The 21,882-nt window shown below is 41.8% G+C and overlaps 1 protein-coding gene and 1 long non-coding RNA gene across 2 annotated transcripts in view; one reads left to right on the top strand and one right to left on the bottom strand.

Moving 5' to 3' along the window:
• CDK19 (cyclin dependent kinase 19) overlaps positions 1 to 21,882 on the top strand; it is a 78,003-nt gene that overhangs the window by 27,373 nt on the left and 28,748 nt on the right. Inside the window, 2 exon segments of the mRNA XM_083731357.1 lie at positions 4,787 to 4,897; positions 14,514 to 14,654. Of these exon segments, the coding sequence (XP_083587483.1) occupies positions 4,787 to 4,897; positions 14,514 to 14,654 (252 nt within the window).
• Positions 17,344 to 19,971, bottom strand: LOC310841080. Its single transcript, XR_014562331.1, has 2 exons — positions 18,614 to 19,971; positions 17,344 to 17,573 (listed from the first exon to the last, which is right to left on the bottom strand). It is a non-coding gene; the product is annotated as an uncharacterized lncRNA (long non-coding RNA).

Here is a 21,882-nt window from a genome sequence, read left to right as displayed (position 1 = left end):
GAGAAAAATGAATATTGTAGGCTTTACCTTTTGGACTTCTAATCATATTTAGTTATTTGCTCTCTTAAGAGAGATATCTGCAACTTTTACTTACTCCTATCACATTGCATAGTTTAAGCTCAGATGAAAATATAATGAAGACACATTCTTAAAGTCTGAACATAATTCTTATTTTCTATTCTTTTGCTTTGCTTTTCATAAAATTCTACATGTACATTTTGGGTTTTTTAAAAACAACGCTCAAGTGTGAGGTTTAGAAGAGATTTTAATATTGCTACAAATCTTCATTGATTTCCTTGTCTAATGTCTGCAGAAGCATTTAAAGGTAAAAGGTAAAGGTACCCCTGCCCGTACGGGCCAGTCTTGACAGACTCTGGGGTTGTGCGCCCATCTCACTTAAGAGGCCAGGGGCCAGCGCTGTCCGGAGACACTTCTGGGTCACGTGGCCAGCGTGACATCGCTGCTCTGGCGAGCCAGAGCCGCACACGGAAACGCCGTTTACCTTCCCGCTGGTAAGCGGTCCCTATTTATCTACTTGCACCCGGAGGTGCTTTCGAACTGCTAGGTTGGCAGACGCTGGGACCGAGCAGCGGGAGCGCACCCCGCCGCAGGGATTCGAACTGCCGACCTTTCGATCGGCAAGTCCTAGGCGCTGAGGCTTTAACCCACAGCGCCACCTGCGTCCCGCAGAAGCATTTACACGCATGTAATCAGCAGACATAAAATATGTTCAAATTATATTGTGAACACTTGCAGACTCCTTATCATTTATTCAGCTAGAGCACCACTCCTTTCTTGCAATCATCTTGCTTGCCTGATTTATTAAACTTTTCTGCTACCGTTTTTACCTTCCCGCATTGGTCACCATGATTGGGTGTGGTATTTCAGAATAGGCAATTGTTAACTTGATATTTGCGTGTGGGTTTGACTGCTTCTACCTTTGCACTAAAAATTAGGCATAGGAGGAAAATTGTTTGGCCCACTTTGCAGTGCAGTAACCTGATCTGATGCTCCTGATCTTGCTTGCTGATTTTAAGTTAAGTGTGCACGGAATGCATACAGCAGGACAAGTGCAGATGAATTGGATGCAGTGGGCACCAGGGGACGCAATGGGATGGAACACAGCTATGATCAAGAGCCAACAAGACTGAAATAGGATGGAATTAGAGGCTTAGCCCATCCCTATTGAAAAATATGCAGGCTAGTGATTGTGATATTTTACTGTGCCTCCTATCAGTAAAAGTGCCAAACTTATTTATGCTCTTTCTGTGAACCCCATGGAATGAAAGCACAATGCTAATTGTCTCATTTCCTTTACTTGAATCAAAGCATAATCCTTTTTAAAGTCACTTGAAATGCTTTTGTTTAAGAAGAATGCTGTTCATTAATGCCAGAACATTTTCAGATCTTGAAATGAAATTATTTATAGAACAACTGCTTTTCAAAATGCTTGTTATGGAACAAGGGTGTTGCATGACTTGAACAATTGTAGTAAAAAAGAAAAGCAGCACTTGCCAACAATGCACAAGAAAGTATTTTTAAAAATCAAGGATTCAGTAAGCTATAGTTATTGTGTAAAAAATCCTAAGGGCATTTCAGTTCCCTTGTTCAGTTTCAGATGTCTACACACCATTTATCCCAGGCAGTGAATAGCCATTCTTAGTTGGTTACACTAAGTGATTTGTCGTCTTAATTCTGGTTTTGAAGGCGAAACTGGCATCTCAACAGTTCTGCAAGCTATGAGCAGTCAGCATCTAGCCTGTTTGAAGGATCTGGCATTTAGTGATGCTTTTACAATAATTTGTGTTGTACTTATTGCAACTTTAGAAATTTAAGCTCTAAAAATGTAGAGGCCCTTCCCATCTGCCTGTGTGCAAGAGTAGGTTAGAAGATATGTATATTATGGTAGGTGGCTTCAGATTTAGAATTCTGAGTTAGACAGTGTGGTTTGCTAAGGCTGCACTAGAGGAGCCAGAATAAGTGAATATACGGCTGGGTGCTAGTCAGGGAGAGTTGGCGTTGGTTGTATCAGTTCGTGTTGATCAGAGAGGGAGTTAGTGTTTGTTGATGGTGTTTGTGGTGGACAGCAAGAAGACAGCAGAGGAAGATGGTCAAGAAAGAAAAAGGAAGACCCAAAAGGAAGACAGAGTGGCTTGGTGGCCGAAGACTTGTTGGGGTAGCTGAATCACTTGCCTCAGGCTAAAGAGATGAGGGGAAAATACGTCTACAGCATCAAAGGTGAAGAAATGAGAGGCAGCTTGGAATTCTAGGCTGTAGTGTCTGGTAGGAAAGCCAGAGGAAGATTCCAGGATAGCACAGTAAAAACAGATCTATGCTCCAAAGGATCAGTAGCGGTTGAAACAGAGGTTTCAATAAAGGTGCTCTGTTTTAGTGTTGGTGAGGCCTAACTGGGTTGGAGTAAGTACAAGGGCAACCTGGCAAAGGAATTTTAATAAGTTAACCGTTTCATCAAACCTGTATTGGTTTTGCAGCTGTACTGCATATTAAAGAACCACAAGATTGAGCACTACATAATCTTGTAATAAATAAACACGAATGTTTGTTTATTATTTATCTTTGTTAAATATAGTAACTATATTCGACTTTGTACCATACCTCCATCCCACAATTATCAGGGATTATTGGAAAGTTAATATGCTAAGGGTGCAAGTGATACTAAATGATAGCAGTGGTATGGAAGTTGGGCTTTGTTAATAAAATAAGTAATGAAAAAAACCCCTCCTTTTCTCCACCTGGACCTTGGACCTAAAGGGGAATAGATTAGTTGAATGATCCCCCAGATCCCCCAGATTTTAAGACCTGCTAAGGAACAGAGGATTGTTATTATGTCTTCATATGAAAAACCACAGAATTCAAGGAGGATGTACTTTCTTTCCCCCCATGACTGTATAAGCTCTGTATTTAAGCTCTGATCCAGCAAAGGCTCCTGCCAGTAAAGGGGGAAAGGTGATTTTAGCTAAATTTCCCTTGCAACCTCTATGCCCTTTGAAGAATAAATTGCTCTGGAGATGAGAAGACCCTCCAGAACCACATGGGAGGTGGTGTTCTATGGGCTGCAAAATAGGCAAAAAATCCTTGTCACTGACAAGAGCCTCTGCTGCCCTGGAGCAATAGTTATTTCAAACTGCCAAAACATCAGTATAGGTGCCTTGTGGAGCTAATGAAAGAAGTGTAGGAATTCTTTCAGTTTAATAAGCTGCTGCCATGTGCCGATTGAAAAAGCGGCCGTCTTATCTTCTAAGGCTCTTTTTCATTTCTTGTTAGAGGTCTGCATCAAAATAGCCTAGGCAAATAAAAGAGATTATTTGCTTTCTGGCTCACTGTTATAAAAATAGGCTTCATCAGTTACTCAGCTAAAGCTTTATGTCAAATAACAGATTAAAGCAAGAATGAGGAAGCAAGGATGAGGAACCTCCTCCCACTTTTCCCCCTGGAGGGGGACTGTACACTGGCAGCGGATGAAGCAGAAGCCAGGGAGGACAGGGCATCCTCTGCTCTCTTCCTCTCATTCTGCCTCTCCTGGATTACAGCTTGGCGCTTTTTTACTGATACTTGTATTGATTTAGAGATGAACTCTCTTCCTTTCCATATGGCTTGCTTTATTTTTTGTGAGTGAGTCTGTTACTTCACTGCACTGGCCTTTTCCAAGAAAGCACATTCGATCTTTGCTGAACATTGTATTTCAGGGAGATTTCTCTTGTGGTGGAATCAACCCACAAAGTACTCCCAGATGTTTTCACCTAAACTGCCAACAACACAATTCCCCCCCCCCTTACATATACTTAATATGTTAAAGACATGCCCAGTATGACAAGAATTTGTTATTTTTGAGCATGCTCCAGATTATGCAATGTTTAGTAATTAAATATTTGTGCAAAATTGGAACTTTTGTCAAAGTCAAAATCCACGATAGATTGACATTTCTTAAAGGTTATATTTAAGAATGCTGAATTCAATACCCTGTGTTAAAAATTGGGAAGTGGGGAAAGAGAGAAATTAAATTATTGTGAAATGGCAGGTTAAATAATAACCTTCCTGAACTTCATACTGATCTCTCTTTTGTGATCATAGGCCAGTAGATTGTAAAGGTCATTTAAGAATTTTTAAATGACCATATAATACTTGCCAACTGCTACTATGTTTTAATCCCAGAACAAAATGAAGCCTTTGGTTTATGTTGTTCATGGCATTCCATTTATTTTTCAGTTTAGTGCAATAAACAACCTGAACACCGAAGAGTTAGGCTGAAAGTTGGACTATGCTTTTAGGATACATTTCTATATATTGCACCCTGACTTACACTCAGTGGAGTTCTGCTGGCACTAGAGAAAGGGGGTTGGAGAGTTTCAGTTTGCACTGCAGGGTTCTTCCCTCTGCTGTCACTTGTGCCTCTTGAAAACATTATCCAGAGGCTGAGGGGAACAGTGTGGGGTCTGGGGACTGGGAAGGTGGGACTGGGGGCTGCAGGGAAAATGAGGAATCAACAAAGAACATCCATAATTCCATAATTCTCTCATTTTCGAGGCAATGTATGTGGGTCCACTGCAGAGATCAGTCCCTGGAGGGGATTATACACATTGTTCCTGTTTGATCTCCTCTACTTTGGGGGAAAGGCTTATTCCATTATTGTTCTGTAAATGAGGTACTTCTTGTGCTTAGATTATTCCGGAATTGCTGCAATTTTCAAATCCTTTTGACAAATTAAAAGCAAATTGTCCATTTTGTGGTGACAGAAGTATTAATGATTTTGTCTCTTCACTTACAGCTTTTGCGAGAACTGAAGCACCCTAATGTGATTGCATTACAGAAAGTTTTCCTTTCCCATAGTGACAGAAAAGTGTGGCTGCTGTTTGATTATGCCGAACATGATTTGTGGGTAAGTTCAGAATTTATTGGTGCTTTGACTGGCTGTGGTTGCATATCCATAGTTGGGGATAGTAAAAATCTGTAAAAATGAATAAATCCAAAACCCCAGAAATCAGAATAATTTATGAACTTGTGCAGATTTTCATATGCTTATTATATAGATACAGCCGCATAAGACAAATTGGAAATGGAGACATAGCTTGAGTGCCAAAATGATTTACTTATTTTTATAAAACAATTGGCTTAAAAGAAGGAGCTTCTTCAGATGACCTGTCTATTTAGCATCATTCTGATTTGCTTGCACAAAGCTTACACGGTGGTCAGACTTCATTCATTTTTACTTTATTGAAATTTGTTCTGATTTGTTTATGGGCTGGTTCTATGACATAGAGTATTCGTTTTGTATTCTTCCTGATTTGCTTGTAGGGATGGGGGTTATACGTTTTCCTGTGGATCTTTATTCATACCACACTTATCAATGTGTTTCCCTGTCAGTTTACAAATGTCCAATTCTTTTATGATTTAAGTGGATTTGTTGCACTAAAGATCCAGTATGAACTTGAATTGCTCCTGTAAAATAATAAGTCTGGAGACATCCTTGTTTTTAGAGGCGTGACTACTTTTTATTCATGAAGGCTAGAAATCTCCCACCCCAGCTTCCCCTTTTTTGATGTGTAATATTACTGGTTTTCTCACCGTGTTTTAATTCACATTGCCCTATTCTATGCTTTATAGTTTTAGGAGTTATGCAAATATTGATACCTATGCCTGCAATGCTGCAATCCAGATAACTCTTTGAGATCAGGGCTTATGACCTGAATGTGCTTGCCTGACCTAACAAGCCCTCTTCCCCCACCCCCCACAAATGCAAGCAAACCCCACTGCAGCCAACCACACCCTGCGCCCCCCCCAGTACCTCTCACTGCCAAGGAAATGTAATAAACGAACAGAAAGAGAACCTACTCAGCTGACGCTGACACAAAACCCCGCAGTACACTATACAAAAGAATATAAGCTTCACCACCCCACCCTCCTCTCCCCCCTCTTCTTCCCCAACCTTATACTGTACTCAACACTAAGGTCTCACAACAAATGTAACTGATTTGTAAGAAAGACTGTACATCCTGAAAAAAGAGACACTGCATGTAGTTTTGTAAACCAAGAAAATCTTTAATAAAAATATAAATAAATAAATTAGGAGTCTGTTCATATTGCTTACAAGTTGGTGTGCGAACTTATGTTTGTGCATCATGTACAATATGAAACTCAAACATATTTGTTAGCAGTTTGTTTGTAATAACCTCCTGTGGAAATAGTCTAATTACCACTGGTCTTCCCTAATCAGTTTAAACTATACTGAACTTGGATTACATTAACATGAAATTTAGGCTTGCCTGGGACAAATTTCTGTAAAACCTACAGTAGCAAGGATACCACACTTTGAAAAGCCATTACAAAATATATGAGTAATAGCTTACTGTCAAGGAAAAGAAACCACACACACACACACACACAATGTTCAAAGTAAAAAGAAACTTGGATCAAAATGATATAAAGTCATGAGGTTTCATGTTACTGCATGCTGCTTATAGTTTAATTGGGTAGACTTGTTCTTACAGATTTACTAGCTTGCACCCACTCATTTTCGAAGTTTTCCCCCATTGAAGTTAATTGCACAAAGAACGAGTGTACAATTAATATCCCCAAAGTATCACAGTCTTATTACGAATAACATCATTTTATATGCATGAACTTTAACTCTGTACATCAGTTGAATTCATTTGTTTTAAAAGCAACCACAAAACAATATTTTGCTGCTAAAATGAGCAGTGTGCTTAAGAATTCATTTTGCAGATCTTGCTGCTTGCATTGTGTGAAAGTTGCCACATGAATAATAGGTTTGTCGGGTCACCACTACTTGTTAGCTATCTGTTATGCAGTCATAATGCAAAGTGTACATATTTCACTGTGCACTGTCACTTTCTGTGCAATGCACCAATTTATTATTACTAACAATTTTCAGATATACACTTCCACTTTTTAAATATGTTTGTACATTGAACCATTGAAAAAGGTACTTTATATTTTTCTAACTAAATCATGCAGCTCGTTAAAGGACGTAAAAGTATTTATGCGCAATTGCCACAGGCTTATGACTACTTCACATATACCTGCAGTGGTAATGGGTAAGGGAGCTACCATGCTGCTTTGAGAATCTGCATATGATCAAGCCATATAGATGGGACCAATGCTGTCGTTTCTTACCACTAAAACACTGGCTTCCCTCTCTGCCAGTAAGATTTGTGTGGGTAGTAACTGCATTGCTGGCCCTGCCTTCTTGGAATAGTGTTGGCTGTCCTCCAGTAAAGTGACTCTCATGAATAAATATGAATTAACTCAGAATCTTATTTTGTGTCCCTTTCTGGTCATTGCTTCAACCCTCTACTTTTGCAAGCAGAGCCTTGTTTTGGGGTGTTTTTGGATCCCAAAATCTGAATATTCTATGATCCTTGAAATTAGCTACTTTATTATTCCTGTTGGCTCTCTTGGTTTTTTAATATTTTGTATAAAACATTAGAAGATGTAACTGGGGCAATTGTACTATTTCATCATTTAGGAAGCATGCAATTCTGGGAGGAGGAATTTCAGAGGTGTGGAGAAACTAATTATTTTGGGCCAGTGAGAAACTTAAAAAGTGAAATGAAATGTGAAAAGATTGTTGCTAAGGGCACAGCTCTAGGAGGATCCACGCCTTCTTTGTTTATTGAGCTCCATAATGTACATCTTTGAATAATGTTTGCTTTCTCTGGGGAGTGTCTGAAATTTGCTGACGGCCAAAACTTTATCCCTCGTGTTTTGAATAACTCCCCCTCTGTCACTTATTCTAAGCATCACTACACTTCCCCCTGCCCCCGTTGTCTTTTTGCTCACTCCCAACTTTGTCTCTTTCCATGCTGCCTCTTACACTTGGAACAGCTTCCCAATCAACGTATGTAAAGCTCCTTCACTCTACTCCTTCAAAACCAACTTTAAAACCCACATGTTTAAGGACACATTTTTTTATCAGATCACTTACATTCTTGGTGTCATACTTGTTTGCATGCTCTGTGCTATAAATAAAGAGTAGTATTTAAAATTTTTAGGATAGAAAAGATGGTAGTCTGGGCCATTGATTATACTAGTAGCATTTTATATTTTAGATTGACAGCCATCGTGGTGTAGCGACTAGAGCAGTGGAATAGTAGCAGGTAGATCAAGGTTTGAATCTTTAACCAGCCATCAAACTCCCTGGTTTATTTTGGACCAGTCACTATTTCGTAACCTAGCCTACCTTCCCAGGGTTGTTTGTGAAGATAAAATGGGAGGGAGGCAAACCATGTGTGTCATTCTGAGTTCCTTGGAAGAAAGGTGAAATACAAGTACATTAAATGAATATTGCCCTGGTTCATGCACAGTGCTAAGTCATAGTTTGCCTAACATGGGTTGTTTCTCCAGTACATAACTTGTTTTCCAATTGCTGTTGTCTTATGCCTTTGTTTCTTGGTGATCATCTGCAGTGGGATGCCTGTGCAAACCATGGGTGCTAGATTTACACGTCAACACCAAGCTATACTTAAATTCAAGTTTCATATGGAACACTAAGTCATCGCAATAAACAGTAATTTAATAAGCCATGACTTATGAGGAAACCAAGTCATATGAAGAAGGTTCTAATTTAGCACAGAGATAAGATCTCTTTGGGATCACAAGCTTTATTGGGGAATAAATAAGGAAAATATAGAAGCATTCATAACGTTAAAGAAGTAAAACAACTATAGATGCTTTGAAGTCTTCTTGGAATGGCCTGGTCAAGTATCACATTAAATGAGAGCTAAAAATAAAGTTTGGCTTAACATGAACAAGCAGTGTGCTGGAGTGCGCTCCTCAAAAGTCCTTGCTCCTGCTGGAGAGAACACAAACTAGAGGCTAGCTTCACATTACAGTGGTGCCTCGCAAGACGAAATTAATCCGTTCCGCGAGTCTCTTCGTCTTGCGGTTTTTTCGTCTTGCGAAGCACGGCTATTAGCGGCTTTAAGAAAAAGGAAAAAAACTTGCAAGAACTTTGAAGACGTTTCGTCTTGCAAAGCAAGCCCATAGGGAAATTCATCTAGCGAAGCGACGCAAAAACCGAAAAACCCTTTCGTCTTGCGCGTTTTTTGTTTTGCGAGGCATTCGTCTTGCGGGGCACCACTGTACATGTGAACTAGCACTTCCCACTTTTTCTCTCCAAATAAAGAACAGGAAGTAAACCAAGAACAGATATTGGTTTGGTTTACTGCCCATGGTTTGTTCAGAGATAAGCAAGCCATGAATACTGGTTCACACATAGTGCAAAGCCAGCCTCTGATTTGTTTCCTCTCTAGCGTGGCAGCAGTGGAAGCAGGGGAGATAGTGAAGTAGGGACCTTTATTCAACATGCAGCAGCAGAGTGTTCATACATGTTTACACCATAGTTTGTTTTTCACTGTGGTCAAATGTGACCAGGTCAAACCAGGTCTATAAGTTGGTGAAAAACCTCCATCTGTTTTCTAATTGATAGATTGCTGGTTCCAACAGTATCTGGGGAAAAGCCATTTCTATTTCTATTTTAAAAAAAAATGTATTTAATGTAGTAAAATAAGTATAAATGTTAATAGAATCAGTGATATATCTGATTTGGTTAATCTACCTTTTAAAATACAGTTCTAGATAAGTTAGTTGCATAAATCTGTATTAAAACTCTGTGCACCATTTCTGTACTGAACAGGGTGGTCTCTAGAGGTTGAAGATGCTGGGAAAAGTTCCTATTTTTATGTACCAGACAGAGAATCAAGAAAGCTAGTCGGAATCCCATGGTTTTGTTTCTTTAAAAAACAGAAGTCTGTCCAGGGCTTTTCCTTTCCTGGGTCAGGCAATTAGATTTCATCATAGCTAGAACATTTGCATTAGCAGTAGTGCTGCAGTCCAGGGTCTAATTACTTTCCTGAGCATGTGAATACTTTATTCTGCCACAGTTTGATTTGTGGTCTTTAAAAAGAGCTCTGATGTTTGAATTTGGACATAGTCTGCTGTATGACCTTCCTTTCCACACACAGTACAAATGTTGTTGTATAAGCTTATCTGAGCCTCTCTAGCTTTGTGTGCAACGTGGTCCTAGAGGCACTTAGGTAAAGGTAAAGGGACCCCTGACCATTAGGTCCAGTCGTGGCCGACTCTGGGGTTGTGGTGCTCATCTCGCTTTATTGGCCGCGGGAGCTGGCGTACAGCTTCCTAGCATTCCTTAAATCAGATCTAATAAGCTAGGAATATATTACTTCCACATTTCTCTTTCCACCAAAGTTTGAAAAGTTAACTGCCATATTATCAATAAGAGCCTCTGTTGTGTTAGCTTTTTGGTGTTAGCTTCTGTCTTGTACACGCCTCTGTTATTTCTTCTTGTCAAAACTGGTTTGTTTGTTTTTTAAAGCACCCCCAGTGTTTCTCCGCCCTTGCTTTACTCAAATCTCTACTGTTGTTTTAAATGGCCACTATTAGTCTCTGCCTTCTCGCTGTACTCTAATATCTTCTTCCTCAGCTACTTCGTGCGAGAAAGATAAAGCAGGTTTTCTCCCTGGGATTGTTTGTGCTCGACATTTTAAAAAAGAACCCCAGTCTCAGTTCAGTTTATAACTTGTAAATTCATAGGCACAATAATTCAGTGATAAATAATATGGCCATACTTGGGTACCACTGAGCTAGGACATAAACAACCAGAAGGTTGCACTGGTAACACTTTTTGTTGTGTTACTGTCACTAGAATAATAAGCAAAAAGGCAGGTCCTTGTTCTTGAGGATTTTACAATCAAAAATCCAATTTAGAGAAAGGTGATGAATGGAGGGGAGAAAGATGGGGCATTTGTTCATATTTGGGCTTTGTTTCAGTAGGGGATGAGGACTATGGGTTATGCTGAAGTATCGCAGAAGGACTGAATTTAAGGTATAATTTGAAGGAAGAGAGAGGATGTGTCACATAGGTGTTATAGGAAGGAGTTCTGCGAGAAAGGGCAGATTTAGAAAAATAAAATAAAATCCAAAGATGGTACATTTCCATAGATCAACAGTTTTGACTAGACTTGGAAACCAAGACAAAAAATATGGTTGCTAAATCTCTATCCTCACTTTGCTATTTTGGCTTCTGCGCAGCTGAAGAGGCCTTGCACCTTATTTTCCTACAGGAGAGCATATCTTTTTTTTGCTGATGCTTAGCTAAAATGCTCCATGCGCCTTAATCAAACACAGGAAGCATCTTGCTTTACTTTCGTGCTCTGGAACAGAATGTGGTGGCTTTTCATTTTGGCCCTGCATGGTGAACATACTCTAGGTAGCTTGGCCTGTGCAGCCACCCAGCCTTGGTTCTGGGGAGGGGATTGGCTTCTGGGATGAACACTGCCACCACTAGCACTCCAAGGTTGGAAGGAGAGCTGAAACTCATTGCAGTTGCCAGAGGGCAGTGACACACATGTCAAGGAAAGGGTGGCAGACAAAAATATGGAAGACTGCACAATTCATTTGTCAATATGCTACTAGTTAAGAGTCATCAATTCCAGTACACTTTGTTTTAGGAAATAAAATATTATTGTATTCTACTTATGATCTGGAGAAGAATTTAAGTAAAAACACATGGCAGTGCCTTATTGTCCCAAGATTCATCTAATGTCCACTACGACCAGGGCATTAAGTGTGACAGCACTTGCCCTTTGGAATATGCCCCCAATGAACATCATACAGGCAGCTAAGGTCTTGGCATTTAGGAGCCTGCTTAAAACTCATCTCTTCCCTCAGGGTTTTCGTATGAAGCTGATCTACTGATTTATGATGTCTTTTGTACTTGTTTTACTAATGTACCAGTAATTTTATTGTTGCTTTTATGCTGTTCATTGCCATTTTTTTCCCTTAATGCTGGAGGTATGGATTTTTTTTGCAAACAATTAAATAAAAATTGAGAAATAGGGCTGAGCATTTAGTTTCTGGAGTGATTTCTAAGCATTGCAACTTCTGTATATGTTTCTTCGTTAGCTGTTTTTCTACATTTAAGCTGATTGCATGCCAATGAAGTGGAGAAAAACCTAATTAGGAATATTTGCAATTACAAATACTGTAATCTGTAATCTCTGGGTGCTTTAAGTTTTTTGGTCCAGTGAACAGGTTATGTAAGTCCTCAGGCTTTAGTTTATATTTTAAATAGGGCTGGTGGAGAAATCTGTCTTTAACTTACCACAGAAAGCACTAACTTAATTGTACTTCTTGAAGACATCCATTACATAACGATCATAATCAACAGTACAGCTTCAATTAAGTTCAAGGTTATAGTATAGAATCTCAATATAAGCATTCCTTCCCCAGACTCTTTTTCTCTATAGACTCTTCACTATGGAGAGCTTTGTGCCTTTCTAGATGCTGAGTGTCTAAGAAGTCAGGCCCTTCTTCCTTGGAAACTCCTGTGGGGAGACCTGGTTCTGGTTGTAATGCCAACCGTTCCTCATCTTCTTTCTGGCATGAATTCCCTCCTCCTTTTCTTGTCAGCTTTAGTATGATTTTTCATTTTATCTCTCATCAACAGTAACCAACTAACCCTCTAAACTGGAATTTGAAATGTCGGGAAGCCCTGGTTGAGAGAGGAAAGATGGTTAGCAGCAGTGCAGATGAAAGGCTGACCAGGGAGGAAGGTGTGGAGTTGTGCTGGAGATAGGAGAAGGAAGGTGGGGACCAAGTGTAGCATTCCCAGAGTTTGCACTTTATTTGAAAACTTCCATATGGGAGAGCAGCTGCTGATACATGTGCATTAGACCTCAGTGATCAGGGAAGTGCACTTCACCTATGAATAGGCTCACTGCTCTGGAACAGAGGTATTGCACTGGAAACAGGTCTTTGAACTAATCTGTAACAACCCAGGGCACAAACTTAGTCCCTGTCTTCTCTTGGGTGTGTGTGCCTGTGCTACAAACTAATTAACATCCCCCCAATCGCCAGATCTCCAGCAACCTTACTTCAGTTTCCCCTGCACTCTAGAGCAATGGCTTCTAAACTTCTACCCACCTCAGACCACTTGAAAATTGCTGAGGGCCTTAGCAAACCACTTAATGTGTGTGTGGGGGGGGGAGGGGTTGTTTTGCCTGTTGTTTAATAGTTGTAATACACTATGCTAGATGCTAAAACATTTTTAATGGAATTCAAAATTTAATGCAACCTCCCCCCAAAATAAAAAATAGAAGAAGCAATAAAAATACAATTAAAAATCAGTATGAATATTTTAATGTGATGGATGTAATTTTTATGTCTAACAAAGTTCTTTGATGCTTGGTGTAATATTTGTTGAGTCTTAGGTCAACAGATTCAGCATTCATCCAGCATCCTGTCCTTTTATATAAACTACTGACAACTCCTACTTTGAGTCACTCCCTTTCTTTTGCACGTGCTCCCTCTTAGCTTCTTCCTCTGTTTCTTGCTTTCCCTTTGTTCACATGTATGGACTCTCCACTCCTTCCAAGTGCCTTATCAGCCTCTTTCCTCTCTTGGGACCTCCCCACCCTGCCTTGCTTTATCCCCCTGAGGGAGGCAGAGTCTCCTGCCTCTTCCTCCTCAAGTCACTTCTGGTCAGTCCTACTTACTTTCTGGTCTGACGGCTGGGTTTTAAGAATGATGGAGAAGCCACTGCACCCACCAGTCCTCTCACACACGCAGCCCACTGTCCTTCACAGGCATATCACATGCATTTGAGGATTCAATTCTTAATGTTTGCATGGTAGCAGTGCTACTGTTGTGACCAACCCTAGATCAGATCACAACCTGGTAGCAGATCCCACCAATTGAGACTTACTTCTTTCATGACTGACCCCAGCCTTTCCCCATGACCATACTCCTTACCCCTGTTTTCCCATTAATCTCAACTTTCCTTCTCTAATTACTGATAAAAATTTAACAAAAGAACTCCAGGGCTGTATCTTCTTACCCCAAACATGTAATGTAAACAAAGCAAAATACTTTTTTGGGGGGGAGGGGGTTGCATACCATAATTTGTTTTCCACTGACTCCAAACATTTATTTGGCACAGATCTCCCAGAGTCTATGACTCTTAAGAACACAGTGCTAAATTTAATTGGGAAAGCGTGAGAAACAAATCTGAAAATAAAATTCATTCCAATCCTAGTAATCTCATCATATCACATTGTTTCATTTTCTGAAGTGTCAGGTGTAAAAGCATGTAAGATGGGGCATACTTGCATACCATATTTGATTTTGGAACTAGAAAAACTTCAAATTTATATTTCTTGAATTATATTTTACTGAGCTTCAAAAAGTCACAATAACAACACTAAGCAGGTAGAATCCCTTCTCAGGAGAACAGATGCTGAAAATATACCAGATGGCATGTAGATGTAAAAAAAGTGCCACTCAGGTAAGTAATATTATAGCTCGTTGCAACTCACCAGACTGAGAGTCCCCTTAGCCAGCATGCTTCAGTTTCAGAAAGCCACCTGGAACGTGCAAGGCTTTTATTTTTTAAAATTCACTGTAAGAATTTTATTTCATCAACATTCATATCTGTAATCTTTTTTTTTTATTCCTAGCATATTATCAAGTTCCATCGTGCCTCAAAAGCAAACAAGAAACCCATGCAGTTGCCAAGATCTATGGTGAAATCACTACTTTATCAGATTCTTGATGGAATTCATTATCTTCACGCAAATTGGGTGCTTCACAGAGACTTAGTAAGTGCTGTGATTTTTAACTGTTTAAAAATAATTTGGATTACATTTTTGTTTTTGGGAAGTGAATAAAACAGGGTGGGGGTGGGGAATCCCACAAACTGCTTCACTTCTTCATGTTCTTAAATAATCCTAGGGGTTTCATGGCAAAAGTAAACTTTGTATCATCACTGGTTTTTAACAGCAACATATGCTGCAAGTCTCTGGTGCTTCATCCAGTTAGCAAATAAGCTTTATAAGCAAACAGTACATCAGCCAAATAACACTTTGACTGAAAAAGCAGGTAGCCGTTTAAACTGCTCTGGGTTACTTTGACTGTCTATTGTTCTAAAACTCAACAAGCTGTAGGAAGTTCCTTAGGAGACTATGGCCACATTTGTGCAATCGTATCTTGTCATAATAAGTCACTGTATGAAAGAGCCTCCTGGACATGCATAGAGCCATTTTTGTCCTCCCTTCACATGAGCAGGAAAACAACCGTGAAGCTACAATGAGCTCTAGCTTCTCATTATATTCAGATCAGGTAACTGTAGTTAATGGCTTCCAAACAAACCAAAATATTAATTCATGTTTTTAATATCCTGCTTTGTTTGGAAGCCATTGACCTCTGCTTTTTCAATGCAATAGAAAGCTAGAGTTAATTGTCACTTCTTAGCTTGTTTCCCTGCTTGCACAACAGGGATAAAGCAGATGTGTGCAGATGCACGCAGATGCAGGAGGCTTGTTAAGCTGAGATATTGATCATCCAGAAACAGTTGTTGTTTCATGAGAACAAACCGCTGGCCTCATAATTCTGTCACGAGCGTAAATGACGGCTGAATAATATGAAAAGTTGTTTGGAAATTTATCTAAGAAACCACCTCTTCCGCAAGGTGGCAATATTAAGTCACATTGCATCCCCCTCTCCCAACTTCCCAAAAGGGGGGGGGACAGTGCAAGTTTGTTTTTTTAAAAAAGTGGAGAGGCTTCTTTCTTATTTTATTAATCTAACATTGCTTACCATATTTTTCGCCCTACAGGACACACTTTTTCCCCTCCAAAAATGAAGGGGAAATGTGTGTGCGTCCTATGGGGTGAATGCAGGCTTTCGCTGAAGCCTGGAGAGCGAGGGGGGTCGGTGCGCACCGACCCCTCTCGCTCTCCAGGCTTCAGGAAGCTCTGCACAATCCTTGGGAGACTGGCGCGATTTCGTGCCGGGCTCCCAAAGGTTACGCAGAGCTGCCTGCATTCCGAAGCCTGGGGCGCGCTGAAGAGCACGCCCGGGCTTCGCGCAGCTCTCTGCAAGCCTGGGGAGACCGGCACAGCCCCCTAGGCTTGCGGATAGCAGGCTGTTCTGGGGGCTGGGGTCGGGGGGAGCTCGGGCTTCCCCTGCACCAGCCCCGTGCCTGGGGGGGGAATAATTATTTTTCTTTATTCCCCCCTCCAAAAAAAAACTAGGCGCGTCCTATGGGGCGAAAAATACAGTATTTGGGTGCAGCCATTCCTTTTTACAGTCGTACCTTGGAAGTCGAACGGAATCCGTTCCTGAAGTCCATTCGACTTCCCAAACATTCGAAAACCAAATCACAGCTTCTGATTGCCTGCAGGAAGCTTCCAAAAATAGTTCACAAACTGGAAGTCACTTCCAGGTTTGCGACGTTCGGGAGCCAAAATGTTTGGGAACTAAGCTGTTCGAAAACCAAGGTACGACTGTATTGGGGAGGGGGGCAGATACTGAAGACACTATTTGACTTCACTGCTGCTATTACCTTCTCTCATGTGCACACATAAATAGTACTCAAATGCATAAAGGCACAATTATTCTCAGGGGCTTGTACATAATTATTGAAAGGTGAAAGAAACGTTTTCATAAGCTGTTTGTGTCCAGTGTGGGTGTAATTTAAATGATTCTGTAGTCAATCTCTAATACTCTGCCAGTAGAGATTCAATGGGCGCCTTCTGTTTCAACCTTTAAATGCCTGCTGAAAATTCCTCTATTCTGCCATGTTTATGCAGGCAATTAAGAACACATATTTCCTTAATAGTTAGTTGATGGTGTCTGATTTTACATTTTATGTGTTTTTTTATTATATATATATATATATATATAGATACTACTAGTTTGATGTTGCTTTATGATATAGCAGTATATAAATAAATAATGAAACTATTTGAACTCTGAGCACATTAACAACTTTGTATTGCACTGTTATGGATACTGGGAGACCATCCTTTGGTATGCTGTCGATGACTGGATGAAGTTGCATCAATGAGCGCTAATGGACAAAAAGATTTCTTCCCTCCTCCCTCTTGATAGCTGGATCCTTCTCTTCAGCCTTTGGAATGTAGTATTCATGGAAGCTGGAAAAATTAAGCCCTTCAGCTAATGCGAGACCCCTGAAATATAAACGGAAGCAGTTTGAATGTGTAGCGGCAAAGAGAGCTCTGAATTTATTGAAACAGCCTTAGGGTGCTGTGGTTCTATTTGGAGATCTGGTGCAGAACTGTCATGGGTCTCACCGCAGCATGTGCCTGCATGCCGTTATTGATCTTGATTCTCTAAATCCATGCAGAGAATGTGGAATCAGTCACGGAAAATGGAAAGTATTTTGCCAGTTCTTTTCTGGCCATGCTGCTCCTGAGTTGTTGGCATTCATGGCTAACAGGATCCACAGGCACCTTCAGACAAGTGCCCTCATGACATGCATTCCTTCTTCTTCTCCTGTTTATTATCTTCATCAGACCAAAAATATGACCAAAAATACAGCATATCAAAACCTTACAGTATTATTAAAGACAGGACAAATACAAAAAAAGTAACATACTAACAGCAGCTCAAATACACCCCCCCCCCCTTTGAGTAAGCCCCTGGGAATATTTTTTTCAACTTCAGGTGCTTAAATGTCTTCTTAATCTCACTGCCACCTATAGAAATTTTATTACCTAGATCAGTGGTGCCCAAACTTTTTTCAAGGAGGGCCAGATTTGATGAAGTGAAGGGCCGTGAGGGCCAACCAAAGTTGTTGCGCTTTTTTTAGAAATTGTTGAGCTTTTTTTTTTAGTTGTTTATGGATTTTTTGAGGATTTTACCCCATAAACTGCCGAAGGGCCGGATTAGGCCGCCGAAACGGACTTTGGACATGTCTGTGGTAGAGCCTTTGGCCAACAAGGAAATCAAAGGTGTGCTAAAGGTGGGAAAGGAGATTGCAGAGGAGCTGAACTGATTATTTGCATCTGTCTTCAGAGCAGAAGACTCGCAAGTAACATAAAATTAATAAGGTGAAACAGGAGAGATGTGAGCCGGGAAGGGTGACGGAAGTGCCGACCGGGCAGCGACTCACCTCACAGGCGGTTCGCCATCCCTTTGGCCCAGGCGAGGCGGCAGCGGCTGCTCGGTGACCTCCTCGCCCGTCTCCTCGTGAGGGAAAGTCGGTGTTGGGGCGCCTCCGGCGGAGCAAGGCCGCTGGCCTTTGCCTTCCCCTCCGCCTTCCTCCTTTTTGTCGCTCCACCTGCGCCTCCGCTGCCTCCCACTCTCGGCAGGCCCTCCTCGGTGTCGGGCTCCAAAGGCAAAGGCGCCCCTCCTCAGCCCCAGGCCTGCCTCGAGCAAGACAAGAGAGGCGGCGACAGTGAGCAAGACGAAGGAGGAGGAGAAGGAGAAGAAGTGCCAACGACGACTCCGCCGCCGCTGCCCGGCGGGTCCCGCAGGCGCCCCAGCTCCAGGCCGCCGGGAGGGCAAAGTCCCGCCATGGCCCCCTGACCCTGGACGAAGGCTGCCGCCGCCTCAGAAATTTTCTCTCAGGCCGGCCGAGTAACGGCGCATGAAGGGAGCGCCTTCGCTTTTTCCACTGCCCGCCTTCCAGCCCCCAGCCCCGCCCACAGTGCGCCGCCTCGCAGGGGGAAGCGGGCTGGCGGCTACACGGGCCACATGATGAGGTCTGGCAGGCCGGATTCGGCCCACGGGCCTTGTGTTTGACACCCGTGACCTAGATCATGAGCCAGGCTGTAACTGATGCTGGATTGTGGACTGCCCCCTGGATCGTTGACAAGGTAGCTGTTTACCTTGTCTGTTTGCTTTTTAAGACAGTGCTCAACTTTCACTTGTCCTTTGGTGGTAGCGTTTGATGAAAGTATTCATGGACATCCATGAAGTTGAACAGTAGAGGGGAGCCTGGAGCATGTCATACCAGTCCTGACTGACAGGAGATTCTTTCACAGAGAGAATAAAATACCCCTGCTGAAAATTTCAAATAACAGACAACTGTGAAATATTGTGAGAACCAGTCATAGTTCAGCTACTCAGTGGTGATATAGATCTGCAAACAAAACAAATATAAGATCCTGTTGTGCATCTCATACAGGAAACAAATGTTACCAGGAAGGCTGCCTTTCCTCAGGGGCCCATGACAGTAATTCTGCTTCCATGGAGAAAGGAGCCAGTGTTCTAAGGTTGCTGATCCCAGGAGTTGGAAACTGATGAGTATCAAACCTTAAGGACGTGATGCTAAATATTTCCAGTGGGCTGGATTAGAGAATTGCCTAGCAGACCATTGAATGGCATTCTGTTACTTGAAAAGATCACCCAAGAGTTCTTTGCAAAACATACTTGCATTTGTGTATGTGCATTTTAAATAGCAGTTGCAACACCTTCCCACCCAGATCTGGCATCAACAGAGGCTTCCTTCTGATGTGTGTGCATGTGCAGTTTTCTTTGGGATCATGAAGAAGAAGGTGAAAGGTTATCCCCCTTTTTTTACCTGCATTGCAGACCTGGCCCAGATTAGGGATTCTGTGGTTTGCACAGAAATCTGAGCATGCATTTAACATAATATGTTCCTTGGTCCTCAGAGAGACGGTTACAGAAAATGAGAATCTTTGTGTAAGAAGGCACAATAGGAAACCTTTAGAGACCTACCTTTCATCTACATGATTTCAATGCTGAGCATACATTTTCTGGTAGTGGTTGAATACTTGTAGTGTGCAGGATCCGATCATTAGGGACATAGGGACATGAGTTGTGGTTAGCGTGTTGAATGTATGGTGACCTGCTTGCTTCCATAGGTGATGAACATTACTTGCAGGCTCGAAAAGCTGGCAGTGTGTGGGAAGAGATCGTGCAGTGGAATTCAACTCTTTGCTAAGGAGATCATTCAGTCAGCATAAGCATTTCTGCCTGCCCAGCAGAACAGTCTTCCTCCCTCCCACCACATACTGTTCTGGGAGTTTTCACTGACCCTCCAGAATGGTTTTGGGAGAGATGGGGAGGTAAAGCCCCATTGTGCTAGTGGGAATTCTTGTGCTGTTTTCCACTAAAGGAACTGGGTTGTTGAATGCAGCCCATAGTCATGTTGGGGAAGGCACATGTTTGATGTATAGATGTCAGGACCGAGTTGTTGTTGGCGATCCCAGATGAGTGAGATGGTGCCCAGGACTAAAAGTGAGAATATTGAAATCTGTATGTAGCTCTCCCATGTGGTGAGCTGTTGAACTGCATGCTGTACCATCTACACTTGGAGTAAAAATGTCGGGCCAGCAGGCCAAATTTGGCCCTCTAGGTCTCCCCATTTGGCCTGTGACATGGTTTTCCCTAATCCATGTCCACTTGTGCCACACCTAGAGACACAGGTAGAGCTGCAGCTGCAGAAAGTAGGATTGAGGACTTCCGGGTCGGCGCCATCGCCGAATGGCGGGCTCCCTCCGAGCTCCGGAGGGAGCCGGCTTGGCAGGGGCTGGGTCCTACCGCACCGGCGATGCGGGGACCCTTAAAAACCACGGCCAGATTGAGGCCGTGGACATGGAGACTCGGCTGGCACCGTTAGCGCCCTCCCGACTCGTGAAGGAGCCTTTTTAAAGGCTACGGATCGGGTGCCGGGGAGAAGCGTGGTGCTTTGAGTTCTCTGCTATCCCTGCCGAGCGCAGCCGCATGCCATCCGGCGGAGAGCGCTGACTTCTTCTATTGAAAATTCGGCTCTAAAGAAGAACCCGTGAGTAATTGGAATATGGACTAAAAAAAAGGGGGATAAATTTTTAAAATTCGGAGCGAACGGGGGAGGTGGAAAAAAGGAAGTCAGCCTACCCCTAAATTGTAGAAGAGCCAAAACAAAGGACTGGACAACTAAGATCGAGTGTAACCTTATCTTGCCGAATCAGCAACTTCGCGAGGGAAAATTATAAGATTGAGCTGGAGGAGAAAAGTGGAATTGTTTTAAAAGCAACCCCCCCGGAATCCCTGGAGCGATTTGTGAAACTGCCTGGAGAAAAGTGATGGAGGTTTTGACAGCTGTCAAAGAGCTGTCAAAAAGGAAGATTAAAATAGAGACTTTGTTATGAGGACTTTGCCGGTTATATTTGTTACAAATTGAATACAAACTGTTTTAAATATTGGTCAACAAGCTACTTGGTCTGGTGGATGTGATTCTGGAAGGGAACTTTGTTACTGCAATCCACCTAGAGGAGCCGAGGGACATTGCATGTGTTTTTCACAGGAAATGTGAACAGTTGAATGGAACTTTCAATCTCCTGGGAAACTGCAGGAATGGAACACTATTTTGTCTACAGAGGTCTACACACTACAGGAAACAATGGAACTATTTGTTGGAAAATGAAAGGAACATGATGTAATGCTTTGCTTCATGAATAACAAACCTCTGCAGAGACACTAGAAACTTTTGGAAAAAGAACATTTCTGTGGGAGAACAGAGAAATAAAAAGGAGGAGAATGATTGATAAGAACAAGGAAACAACAAGAACTGGACAGAACTGGGGGAACATTTGGGATATTCAGGTTTGACAAGCTTATGGATACAAAATTGGAGTTTTTACTCCTGGATATAAAAACCTGGATAGAAGAAATGGGCCCTTATTTGATAGACTCCTTCTACGATTGGACATCCGTAATTAAAGACTGGCAAAGAACCGGAGGGACATAGTGTAATGTGGGAACTCCAGGAAGATATTAGAAGTGGAGGGATAGGTGAAACGCAAAGGGGAAAGAGGGGAGGGAAAATTGGAATCCAAAGGCTGTAAAATTATTATTTATATTTATCTTATTTTCATCTGTACTATGTTTGAAAGGGGGAAACCCGTGGAAGGGTATAGATCGATCTTAGGGGATGAGAATTTGGATAAATTGGGTTATTGACGAAGAGTGTAATTTGGGGATAAGAATTTGTTGAATTTAATTGCTTATTTGGAAGATTTGGAACACAAGAGGGGGTAGGGAGGGGAAGTCCTAGTTATTGGCAATAGATTGGAT

This window comes from Podarcis gaigeae, assembly GCF_964106915.1.
Source record: "Podarcis gaigeae genome assembly, chromosome: 3".
Lineage (NCBI taxonomy): Eukaryota > Metazoa > Chordata > Lepidosauria > Squamata > Lacertidae > Podarcis > Podarcis gaigeae.
The sequence above is the reverse complement of the archived record's forward strand: the minus strand, read 5'-3'. Positions and strand labels throughout refer to the sequence as shown.